Source organism: Artibeus jamaicensis, unplaced genomic scaffold, assembly GCF_021234435.1.
Source record: "Artibeus jamaicensis isolate MK-2021 breed Jamaican fruit bat unplaced genomic scaffold, CSHL_Jam_final contig_475, whole genome shotgun sequence".
Classification (NCBI taxonomy): Eukaryota; Metazoa; Chordata; class Mammalia; order Chiroptera; family Phyllostomidae; genus Artibeus; species Artibeus jamaicensis.
This window is the reverse complement of record NW_026521852.1, coordinates 2198903-2212430: the sequence shown is the minus strand read 5'-3', so window position 1 is coordinate 2212430 and position 13528 is coordinate 2198903. Positions and strand designations below refer to the sequence as shown.

The 13528-nt window shown below is 38.3% G+C and overlaps 1 protein-coding gene across 9 annotated transcripts in view; it reads left to right on the top strand.

Moving 5' to 3' along the window:
- SRGAP2 (SLIT-ROBO Rho GTPase activating protein 2) overlaps positions 1-13528 on the top strand; it is a 252003-nt gene that overhangs the window by 123568 nt on the left and 114907 nt on the right. For all 9 annotated transcript variants that reach the window (XM_037155440.2, XM_037155438.2, XM_037155443.2 and 6 more), the window contains exon 4: positions 1685-1847. In XM_037155440.2, coding sequence (XP_037011335.1) covers positions 1685-1847 — 163 coding nt within the window. The remainder of the gene's footprint in view (positions 1-1684; positions 1848-13528) is intronic.

Sequence of the window (13528 nt, the reverse complement as noted above, 5' to 3'; positions counted from 1 at the left end):
TACATGTATCTCTCTCAGCTAGTATATATTTTTTATTAAAATAAAAATCTTTTAATTTCCCTGGGAAAGCAAGTGGACATAATGTTACAGTAGTGGTCAGTACGTGTTAGGGATTTTGATCACAGAAGTGTGCTGTAGGTGTATGTGATATAAGTGGGGGGCAGAGGGTGGAGGTGGAAGACAGTATCGAACAGTTTCAATTTGGACTCTCGTATTCATGGGTTTGATGCAACTTCTTGGTGCTGGTTAGACAGATACTTGATTTAATGGTCTGGTGTGTTCTGAAGCCAGAATAGGTGTGGTGTGATTATTTGTTAATAGTTACCTTGTAACAACTGGAAGAGCCCACATTGAATTCCAGGCTCTATAGATCACAGGTGCCAGGCAGCCTCCAGCCCTGAAGGGAGGCAGTACTGACTCAAGAACCGGGACACTCTCTAGCTGCCTTCTTTGCACTGAAGAGTCTGACAGTAGGGAGTGAATAGGGGGAAGGGGACTGAACAGGTTGTGATTCTTTATAGTGATTAACAGCATTTTCTTTGCAATTGCAAGACTTGGTTTTGAATTCTAGTATTGCCACTTTTTAGCTTTGTGACTTTGACCAAGATATTTAACCTTTCTCAGTCCAACTTTGCTCTTCTGCTGAATGTGGTTAATAACACCCAGTTCATCAGGTTGTTACGGGGTTCAAGTTAAACAGCATGGGCCCAGCCATGTGCCAAATGCGTGGTAAGCCATTGGTAAATAGTACCACAGGCAACCCCTACTTTCTGTTTCTGCTTAAAGAGATCCAACTTGCAGATGCAAAACTTTCTGTTGCTTAAATTAGTGCTATGAACTGAGCAGAGACTAAATCTTTGGGATCCCAGTGTTTTCACTAGAAATGAGCATCTTGGTTTACTGTTGCGCTCAGGCTATAGAAGTTTTAGGAATACATGTGTTTGGGTATACTTGTGCTCTAGGTTATATGGGACGTGGAATAATGGCTCAGTCAGTGAAACCAAAGCCTCCTTAGATGCATTCTATGGGACTAAAGAGTTTCTAGTGACTTTTTCATGGCAACTGCCTCTAATGTTGTATTCATGGAATTCTACAATAGATAAATGTGTGGAGATTTAGTATGTAGTGCTTTAGTGATTTTGTCTCCAGATAAAATCTTTAATTTTATCTCTGATCCTAGAATACCAGATGGGTTAGTGGCTAAGGAATGGACTTGGCATGAGATAGCCTAGACCTTTTTCTAGTCAGACAACACAGAACTGGGGTTTTAGTCCCTGGCTCCATCTTACTCTATGCCTCCTTCTCACTAACTGTGGGCCAGTTTTCTACTCAGTAAAATGGGGATAATGGTTGTTTTTTTTTTTCACAGTGAAATGATGGAGCTTGAATGAGATAATGCCCATAAAAGCATTCACCTACTTCCTACATGTTCAACTTAATTGATGGTCAACAGATAATCCTGCTACTCTTCTCCCTTCCCTCTCCTTCTCATTATTCTTATTTTCTCCTTTTTCTTCATTGAGTTTTTAGAAAAAGGGAAAAGTAGAGTTGCAGAGTTTAGGAAAAATATGTTTACTTCTGGTTCAACTTTGATCACAGTGATTTTGTGATGTGAACTGTAGACATAGATGTCGGTTCTGGCTGCTTACTAACTATAACTTTTTTTCTTGCTGTTTCTCTGCAGGAAGGATCAGAATGTTCTCTCTCCAGTCAACTGCTGGAATCTCCTCTTAAACCAGGTGAAGCGGGAGAGCAGGGACCACACCACACTGAGTGACATCTACCTGAATAATATCATTCCTCGATTTGTTCAAGTCAGCGAGGACTCAGGAAGACTCTTTAAAAAGGTATGTAACTTTCTAGCCATACAGATACTTGGGTGGAGCCATGACTCAAGTTTGTAAGCAAGAGAAAGAATATTCTATTGGCTCACTTATAAGGCTTGCCATTGGTCATTGCCTACTGTGTATATATGGAGAAAAAAGATTAAATTGACATTCTTTTCTTCCTTTCTGACCTGAATTATTAGTAGGTCCAGGAAAATAACTATTTGCAAGGTACAACTCCAGTTTTGGTAGCATAATTCATAATCTGTATATACTAATAATATCTGTGCTTAATTGATTTCCATGTGTGATTTGCAAAGCTGTTAAGATTAAGGGGCCTTTAGTGTCACTTCATGTTTTTTTCTTCTAGTTCATTTAGCAAAATCATATATATTTATATGACATATCTTTGTCTTTGGGTCCCTGCATGCATTTTGAAGCTCAATTATTTGTCACAATTCCTTGGGTGTAAGTTGAAAAATTTGACCAAGAAAAAACTCAAAAATAATTGTGATAATCTTAAGAAATTAGTGCCAAATTCATCTTACCTGTCAGTAGTGGAACTAGGCTCTTAGAAACCCAGGAACGTCTTTTCTAAGCTCTTTCAACCTGGGCCCTCAGTGGAGTCATTTATTCATGAATTTTGGTGACAAATGGTGACAAAGGCCCCAATCCTTGTACATGATACACTATGTTTAACACTGAAGTTCTGAGATACACAGAAGACATTTCAGAAAGCAAATAATCATCCCACAGGTTATAGGTATAAAGAGGCTATATAGGGCTATTTTATTTGTTTCATATATGGGGAATTCATTGGTTTTCATTTGACAAAATTCAATGTTAAAATTTGAGGCTGGGGGAAAGGACTTCAGTAAACAGAACTAGGGTCAGTAATAGCCATAGCTCTTGTTCAGTTTTTTAATTCTTAACATTAGGAAGTTTTCCTGATCTCACTAGGTCTATAATTAGAACCCAATTTCTTTTGTTTATAATAGCGTGAAAAAAATAAATGATTTAGAATCTGTCAACATAATTGCATCTGTGAAGGGGCTTTCCCTGTGTCTTAGACACAGGATATTAAGGGTACAATCATCTGACAACGAGAAGAAGGAAGAGAAAGAGAACTCCTCCCAGCCCTCACTGGCTATTTTTAGTGGCCCGGCTGTGCTGTGGTGGAGGCCATGCTTCATTTAGGAGCAGGGGTCCATTTCACCATCTCCTCATGGTTTTAGCATCTGCCACAGCTTGCTTGTCATTAATTTGAATTGTCCCGCAACACTTGGTGATGTGTATATGTGACTAAAATGAATGACTATAGTTAATAATACTGCACTGAATACTGGAAATAAGTTAAGAGAGTAGATTTCAGGTGCTTTTCACACACACACACACACACACACACACACACAGAAAGGTAACTATGCAAGGAGATATGTTAATTACTATGACTACAGAAATCATTTCACTCTGTGTATATGTATATACATATATATATACATATATGTATATAATCATGTTTTATACCTTAAATATATATTCTTATTACAAAAATTTTAAACCTATTTAGCTGGAACCTTGATAGTAATTGAATACCACTTCAGCTCTCCTTCATTACCTCAACAGCTGCTTAAACCATCTTGAGAAGGAAAGGGTTCAACTGATAGTTTTCTCCTTTATTTTCTATGTTCATTTGAGAAAAAACTTTTGTGAGAGATGTTCATCTACCTAGATGTCCCCCAGTCTCTCAACTCCCCTTTCTCCCAGCTTTAGAAGGTTAGGGGAGAACCTGGCTGAGAGTCTTGGAGCCTTAGCAGGTCTCAGAGGTGTCTGTGTTGAAGGCAACCAGTTATCAAAGCCATGAGATTTCCTGATTTCTCAGGTGCCCTTCACATTTCACCAAAGGCCTAACTGCATGACATATACATAAAACATGGGGCATTTGCCCTCCAGAAGGAAAAATTACTTGTGAATTATATTCCTAGCTATGGTCTGAGGGTTGACCTTCTTAAGCTATGTGTTTCTAAATTACTCATAGGACAGTTTATATATTACATTTTTATTCAAGAAGAGTACATGTCTCATAAGCTCACAGCTAAATGCATTTTTACAAACTGAACATGCTTGGTAACCAGCTCCCAGACTAAGAAACAGAATGTCTCAGTACCCCAGAAGCGCCCTCCATTCTTTTTTCTAGTCATCAGGGATTTAAAAGAGGGGTCCCCAAACTCCAAGGATAACAGTTCTCCTAACTTTAAAAGCAGAAATTAGTTTGTACTTTTTTGTGTCTGGTTTCTCCCATTCAACATTACATTTGTGAGATTTAGTCATACAGTTGTAATAGTTTTGCAGATCATACGTTTTCTCTTGATCTTGATAAATGTTATCAATTAAATCATAGTTGATTAGAGGTATGTATGTTGAGGTTGAATACCCTATGTTTCTATCCCATAGGGTAGATAATCTCTTTCCTCTCTCCCTTGGGGTCCAATGTAGACAGAGAACTCCAAAGTAGAAGCTGGCTTGGCAGATCGTAAGAGTAGATTGATGGTGTTTTGGCTGGCTGAGAGCCTCTGTGCTTTCTAGTAATAGGCAAAGAAGCATTCTTTCTTCATACCTTTATTTTTCAATCTCTTTTGTTTCAAGTACATTACACATGAAGAATTAGAATCCCACTAGTTAAGACACAGTAATCAGATAAGAGAACTAAAGAATGTACCTGGCCACCCTCTCAGTTTGGTGAAGCTTCCAGGGCTTGGCTTGTGTGCTCAGAGCAGAGGCCTTTTCCAAGTGACCTTTTCTCCTGGGTTCAGCTCTGCTAGTAACTCTAACACCTTGGATGATTACTTCTCCTTCCTGCAGGTCAGTTCCCTAAAGTTTTGTGACCTCTGTGATGCTTTCGAGATCTGATATACTGTAATTCTATGGTGACAAGGGTATTTCTACACTGGGGGTTTTCTTCTGGTTGTTGCTGACCTTTGTATTGTGGTAGGTAAGTTGTAGTTCCTGAGGTATGTAGTTCCATACGGAGAGGGTGCTCACTTATGCAATTGAAGACTGAATTTTGTGAGGAATGAGGCATTCAGATTCTGTTATCTGTAGTGGCCAGCACCCAAGAGATGTCAAAGCAGAATCCAAATGTATGAAGTAAATAAATACACCTTATATTTTACCTGTAAATGTGGTGCCAACAGCAAAAGGAAAATCTGAATTTCTCTGGAGACACTGGCTTCAGAAAAGATACCTTTATTTCTGGCTCAGCTGTGGATACCCATGAAAATTCGCATAAGTTTTACACAAATTTGAATCTATAAGTCACATAACCAGTGACTGTGGTTACCAGTCACTTAACCATGACTGTGATTACTGTGTTTTTAACCAAAACACGGATTATCTTCTCCTCCTCTTCTTCCTCCTTATTCTTCGTAATCTAAAAAACTTGATTCACTGGCATAGGTTATGATAATAAGAACAAACATTTAAAAAATTTTTGTGTGCCAGGTACAGTGTTAAACACTTTATATACAACTACCTTATTTAATCCTTACGATAATTCTATAAGGGTAGGTACTGTTACTATCCCTATTTAATGAAGGAGGGAATTGAGGCTTAGAGAGATTAAGCAAAAAAGAGGTAAAGCTAGTATTTAAATCGAGTTATTTGGCTTTAGAACTCCAGGTTCTTATCTCTATGTTCCATTAGGACTTTCTGGATATGGTGCATAGAATAAAGGGTATTCCAGATTTTCTTACTCTTTTCTACTGAATCCAGGTATTTCACTTGCTTACAGCATTAATCTGACCTTTTCTCTTCCACACAGACCTTCAAAGGGTATGGAGGTGTTAAACATCAACTTGGGGTTGTTTCTTCTACCTGGTGTCAGGGCAGGCAGCTGGCAATTGAGAGGGAAGTAGGGCAATGTTTTTCTCCTTGGGGACAGAATCCCTAGTAAGAGGGAAACAAAGACTCATTAAATGTGAGAACTGGCCAAAAATCTGGCTCACAGCTAACTCAGCTAATTTGGGGATGTCAGGATGGTTGCACAATTGGCCCCTCTGTGCTACTGAACCCCCTTACGGGATGCTCCCTGCTAGCCCTCTGGTTTGTGGTTATGTCTGCAGGGACATATTTTACATTTGCATGAAACCATGGAGGATTCCTTCAGCTAAATATAACATCTGGAGAAAGTAGCCTCCTGTCCACAGCTTAGAAACAGACCCACTTTGTCTAGGACTCCAGGGGAAATTGAGCTGATTTGGTGCTCCTGACATCTCCTCTCGTGTAATGAAAGCTCAGTCTGTCTAAGCCCTGTTGGAACCAAGGTTTAGGCAAATATTATTGCTGCCACCTTCATTTTTTAATGCAATGGCTTAAAAAACGGTGGCCAAACATTGCCAAACACTCCAGTTCCATGTTGTCTCTGTGAGAGACATGTTCTGAAGAATCTCACCAAGAATGGAAATAGTTTTCCTCACTTTCTCAGCACAAACTGAAATAAACCTGGGTGTGCTTTTTCCCAGACGGGAAAGGGCAATCCTCGTCTTTCTTCCTTCTCTCATTCAGCTGGAACACATTTAGAGCACCTTGACTTTGCTTTCCAAGCCACTGTTTTTAGCCTCTGTTAGCTGCTCACGTTTAGGTTTGGAAGCTGGTCCCTTGTCCTCAGACTCTCAATTGCATTCTTTTCTTGAATAGTATTCCAGTTAACTGTACTTCTGTCTTAATCTTTATTATGCTAAGGTTCTAAGGAAGAAAAGCAAGTTAAATTGAGAAAGCTAGGTCAGATTCCTGATAGACCAGTAGCTTTAACTTTGCCTGTGCATAAGAGTCACTGGGGGATTTTTTAAAAATCTTTGTGACCTTATATAGACAAAGATTTTTTTAGACTATAAAAAGCAAGAACTATAAAAGAAAAAAAGATAAATTGGACCACCAATTTGTGGACTTTTGCTCTTAGAAAGACAGTGTTAAGAAAATGAAAGGCCACAGACTGGGAGAACATCTAAAGAAGAAATGTAAAAAAAATGGCCAATAAGCACATAAGATGCTTAATGTCATTAATCATCCGGGAAATGAGAAATAAAACTATAAGGGGATATGCTATGTAGCATATCTCTAGATATATAGCATATCACTAGAATGGTTAAAATTAAAAGGACTGACAATACCAACTATTAGTGGGGACAGATGGAATTATCATGTTGCTAGTGAGAATGAGAAGTGGTGCAAGCACTTGAGAAAATAGCTTGACACTTTTTTATGAAGTTAAATATGTACTTACCACATGACCCAGACGTTTCATGTCTAGGTAGGTACCCAAGAGGAATAAGAGCATATATCTACACAAAGGCTTGTACCTGAATTTTCCTAGTAGTTTTTGTTGTAGGTTGAATAATGCCCCGCCCCCCAAATTTCCTTGAACCTGTGAACTCTACCTTATTCATGTAAGACTTAGTACATGTGAAGAATTTGAGGATCTTGTGATGGGGACATCACGTTTGATTATCCCAGGGGGCCTAAATGTGATCACTACTATTCATATAAGAAGGACATGGAGGGAGATTGCAGACAAAGAGAAGAAAGTCATGTGATAGAAGCAGAGAGAAGAGTCACAGAGAGAAGATGCTAGGTAACTGACTTTGAAGATGGAGGGAGAGGCCATGAGCCACAGGAATGCAACAGGAAACAGTGGTGGAAAAGGCAAGGAAATGAGTTCTCCCTAAGAGCATCCTGAGGGAGTGCAGCCCTGCTGATACCTTGGTTTCGGCTAGTGAAAGTGATTTGGGACTTCTGACCTCCAGAACTGTAAACAAATAAATGTGTGTTGTTTTAAGCAACCAAGTTTGCAGTGATTTGCTGTAGCTGCCATTGGAAGCTAATATTTTATTCATATTAGCCAAAACTGGAAATGACTCAAATATCCATCAACAGATGAATGGAAAAACATAGGTGTTGTATCCCTAGATAAATACTACTCAGCAATAAACAGAAACAAAATGCTGATAGATATAATACTGTAGATGAATTCTAAAAACATTTTATTATTAAAAAGAAGCCAGACACAATGGGAACATCCTGTTTGGATCCATTTATATGAAAGTCTATAAAAGGTAACTCTAATCTAGAGTGATAGAAAGCAAATCAGTGATTGCCTTGAGGCCATTATGGAAGTGAAGGATTGACTGCAAAGAGACACATAGGAACTTATGGAATTGTGGAAATATTATACAATTTTAATTATGGTTGTGCTTACATCAGCAAGTGCATTTTTCAAAACTTATCATACTCTGTACTTAAAATGGATAGATTTTATTGTATCTTTATTATGCCTCAATAAAGTTGATTTAAAAAATATAGTGCCAAGGTCCTACCCTAGGGAAGTGCAGTTAGGCTGTCTGGAATAGGGCCTCTGTGATTCTCGCACATAGCCGGGGTTAAGAACCACTTTTCTGGATACTCTGGTCTCCATCTTTGGAGAACCCAAGAGCACAAAGCACATTTGAAGTCTTAAGACCCTATCTGAATGTGAGCCGTGTTTGCCGCTGCAGCAGATCCTGTTGAAGCATCTAGACCAGTTTTTCTAGGCAACCCATTGTGGTTTTCCTACTTTATTCTTATAGGGTGACAAAGGGTGACTCTGGCTTCAGATAAATGAGTCACACTGGAAGAAGTGGGTAATGCAAAAAAGGTGCTAAGGAAGAAATGTAAGAGGCTCAATTAATACTTTTCTCCAGGGTCCTTGGATGTCAAACATGTCTTTTTCTCATTAGTAGATCAGTTCTGATACAATATCTGAAATAAAAAGAGAATTGCCATGACCAGTCAGATTTCCTTTGGCACCAAGGATCTGACTGTAAAAAATGATAAAGGAGATTTCAAGGTAAAAGCAGTACTTGTAACCTACCTACATGTGTATCCCCTTCGCATTGGAATAGGATTTCCTAGGGAGTCTTTGAATCAGCAGTTTGGCATATGTGAAAAGAGAGGATGATGATTCTATAAGGAGACATATGCTGTGATGTTGTTGTCATAAATAAAAAAAGAAGAAATGACTCACAATGCCGGTAGTTGAAGGTTTCTGGTAGGTACTGCAGATTGAAATAATGGGAAACAAATAGGTGTCCAATGGTTTTGTTCTGCCCTCTTGAGAAAGGATTTAAATTGGAAATGTCTCTGGGAGAAGGAGTAGATGAATGATTTTTCAGTTGCCCTCCCCTTCCTCCCTGCCCTGAACTTGGTATAACATGGTCACTAACAGCATTGTGCTGTGCTTACAGACAGCTGCTCCATTTGCCTACTTTATCTTGTTGGTAGCAAAAATCTGTTCTGATTAATTGAGCTTTATTTTCTCATATCTGATGAAGAGATCCTCTTTGGAAAAAAAAAAAGAATAGGATGTGAAGCTGAGCTGATTTGAGTAGGGGAGGGAAGGCTGCCAGCTACTTCAAAGGTATCTGTACTGATAAGGGGTGTCAGGTTTGCTGCCAAAGCCAACACTGAGGGGAGCTTTGCAGCTAGTGCTGTTCCTGGCATTTCAGCTTTGGTTTCTGTGACACTGGGTCAGTAGCATCTGTATTCTCTCCCTTGGGTCTTCTCTCTGGGTGGTCCAGCCCCTCCCCCCCTTTTTTTGATTTAGATTCAACTCAGAGGGAATATGTGCATCAAAGATGCCTTTTGCTCGGGTTAGTTTGTGTTTGCCTTTTTGCTGTTTTAGTTCTCAGTTATCTATCTACCTTTTCTGAAAAAGTCTAAGGTATTATGTTTAACAGGTAGTAATGGGCTCTGCCTGGTATGGCTTAATGGATTGAGTGCTGGCCTGCCAACCAAAGGGTCACTGGTTCCATTCCCAGTCGGGACACATGCCTGGGTTGTGAGCCAGGTTTCCAGTGGAGGGCACAAGAGAGGCAACCACACATTGATATTTCTCTCTCTCTCTTTCTCCCTCCCTTCCCATCTCTCTAAAACTAACTAAATAAAATCTTTCAAAAAAGTGTAATGGTACTTCAATCTTTTTAAATCAAGGGATGATTAAGAGAATCTGAAGAACGATTTTTTTAAAAATATGGAGTCTGGGACAGAGAGGTGCAATGGACAGAAAACAAAATTGTCCAAATGTAACCTTGTATTTGAATATGACCCTAAACTAGAAAAGAAGGGTATTTTAGTGAATACTGTAAATACAGCATTATGCTAGGTACCAAGAAGAGCTTAAAATCAAAGTGAGGAGGAAGACTTGCCCTCAGTTCTGGGTTTTTCACTCTGCTTAGATCTCCCAAAGCTTTCTGTGGGATGATGATGATGATGAAGATCGTGATAATAATAAGCTTTATGAAATATCTACTATAAATATTACACACTGCAGTAGGCCCTAAATATATTTCCTCTAATCCTTTCATGCATTTTCCACGTTTTTTTCCTTACATTTTTCTGGGACTATAAAATATGTAGAGAAAGTACACATATTGTAGAGTGTATAGCTCAGTGAATTTTTACAAACTAAACACAACTATGTAGGTAGCACCCAGAAAAAGAAAAGAATGTTACTAGTATTTTATGAGTCACTCATTTTGCCCCCTTCTGTTTATTATTCCCTGAAAAGTAGTCACTGTCCTGACTTGGAATGCAATAGAAGTATTTGCCTGTTTTTTTAATTATGCAAATCAAATTATGGAATATTCTTACAATAATTTAAATGTGTCATTCTCTTGCTTCCTTGCCTCCATTGTTTCTGATGAGCAGTTAGCTGTGATTTTTATTGTTTGTTCTCCTGGATGTATTGTTTGGGGGTTTTTATGGCTGCTTTTAATATTTTTCCTTTTTATTTTTTCCTTGTTTGATTTTTTAAAATTGTTGTTCAAGTACAATTGTCTACATTTTCACCCAACCACGCCCCCCCCCATCCATCCCTACCTCCCACCCTTGAACCTAACCCCTTTGGCTTTGTCCATGAGTCCTTTATACATGTTCCCTGATGGTCCTTCCCCTATTTCCCCCCCACTATTCCTCCCCCCACCAATGGTTACTGTCAGGTTGTTTTTTTTTTCTTTTTCTTTTTTTTTTTTTAAGTTAGGTTATATTTGTCTTCAGTTTCTTTTGAGAAGTGCCTGGAAAAGGTATTTTGACCAGTACAAGTCATAAAATAACACAGAGTACTGTCATTTATGATATAAAAGCCATACCAAGGACAACATCCTCTTAATATCTTACTGCTTTACTCAGTACAAACATCCATATCAATTTACAGTTTAAGTTTAAAAATTTTCTGTAGCCGTGGCTGGCATAGCTCAGTGGATTGAGTGCAGGCCTGCAAACCAGACAATCGCGGTTCGATTCCCAGTCAGGGCACATGCCTGGGTTGCAGGCCAGTTCCCAGCAGAGGATGCACAAGAGGCAACCATACATTGATATTTCTCTCCCTCTCTCCTTCCCTTCCCCTCTAAAGATAAATAAATAAAATCTTTAAAAAAAGAAAGAGACTTTAACTGAACAACAAATTACAAGTTAAAAAATTTTTTTCTGTAGTATAGACAACAAATAGTCATCGCATATTTCGTACTCCAGTGTATTACATAGAGCATTTTATTTTATTTTTATTTTTATTACTTCATTGTTTAATTACAGTTGTCTGCATTTTGTTTATTTAGTGTTATTCTAATGGAGTTGTCCCAATTTTCCCTCCTTTGCCCTCCTCCCTATCCTACCCCCACTCCCTAATAATTTTTCTTTATCTTTGGATTTTAGCAGTTTGATTCTGTGAGTCTGTAAGTGTAGCTTTCATTGCATTTAGTTGATTTGGATAAGTACAATATCTAAATATCTTGGATCTGTGGGTAGTGGTTTTTCTTATTGGGAAAATCTTTGGCACGTATTTTTTCTGTCCCATTTTCTCTTCTTGCTTTGACCCCATATGTGTTAGGCTGTTTGATAACAGACACAGGTCATTGAGTGAAGTTTATTTTTTGAGTGCTTTAGTTTAGATGATTTCTAAAGTTTACTCATCTTTTTTTTTAAAGATTTTATTTATTTATCTTTAGAGGGGAAGGGAAGGAGAGAGGGAGAGAAATATCAATGTATGGTTGCCTCTCGTGTGTCCCCTGCTGGGAACTGGCCTGCAACCCAGGCATGTGCCCTGACTGGGAATCGAACCGCGATTGTCTGGTTTGCAGGCCTGCACTCAATCCACTGAGCTACACCAGCCAGGGTTAAAGTTTACTAAACTTTTGTTGCATCATCTGCTATTAATACTGTCCAATTAATTTTATATTTTAGGTATTGTATCTTTTCAGTTTTATGCTTTTCCTTTAGTTTTTTAAATTTTCCATACATCTCCTAAATTTTTCCTCTTCATTTGTTATTTTTAAAACAATTGGCAATTATTTAAAAAGTTTCTTTCCTGCTATTATTAGCATCATGTGTGGTTCTATTTCTATTGGTTGTCTCTTGCCTGCTGATCACATTTCTTTATTTTTTACATCTACAAATTGGACACCATAGCTGATACATTATAGAGTGTCTAGATAGGCTTATATTTCTCTGAGGAGTAAAGCTCACCTTTTTGTTACAGGCAGTTAAATTACTGGTTGACTGCCTCAAATTTGTGGGGAACTGGTTTTATGCTTTGTTAAAGTGGATCTATTTGGTTTTGCCTTTAGTCCTAGAATGTATTCTATACACCTAAGGCATGACCTTTCTGGAGTGTCCATGGAAAGCCCAAGTCATTTATCAAGCCCTCTCACTTGGCAGGCTTTGAACTCCAAATTCCATCTCCCCTACAGTAGGCAGCAGCTAGGATGACCATTGTCCCCTTGGCCTGGGGCTGAAGGGATCTTGGGACATGAAGCTTTCAGTTTTATCCATTCAACTTTGATGGCATTTGATAGTTTTAAGTTACCAGCCTCTGTTTTCGAGACTGTTATTTCAGCCTCTAGTTTGAGGCTATTATGAATAATGCTGCTATGAATATTATATTGGAAGGTCATGTTTTTCCCATTATATAGTTGAAAAAAATTAAAGCTCACCTTGGTAAAAATACTCTTTTGTAAGACCAAGAAGAGGTGACATTGGAATTTGATGCTCTTACTTTTTCTACTACAATACCCTGACACCCTATGTTTCAGGATTTATAGGAGATAACTTTTGAAAACAGTTGTTGCCAAATCAGATGGTTGAACCTGGTTAGCATTCTGAGCTTTAAGGATAGCGGATACAAAACCTGCTTTTCTCTCTCTCTTCGCACATTCCTCTTCCTCTCCCTCCCTGCCACTCCCTCTCTTTTCTCCACCTCTGCTTTTCGTCCCTTTTTCCCTCCCTTTCTTCCTCTTTGCTATTGATTCTTTTGAATAATCTTTTAAAGTTTTATAGTTATGGTGCATTGTAGAAAATTAGGAAATACACAGTGAAAAACCAAGGTGGGGCAAAAGTAGGTTTATAGTGTTGCATACACAAGTTTATTCTTATATTATTATTAATTATTGTATTATTTTCCATATGAACAACTGTAAACCTAATTTTGCCCCAACTTGTATAATAAAAAAACAAGATTGTATTGTACACACCATTTTATAATATGTTATTTTAATCAAAATCTCCACCTTTCCACTTCAGTAAATTTTTATCCCATCTACTACCCATGCGATGTAAACATTTCCTTAATTGTCTTAAAAATGTGCTTGATGACTGGTTTGTCCAAGTCAGTATCTAGT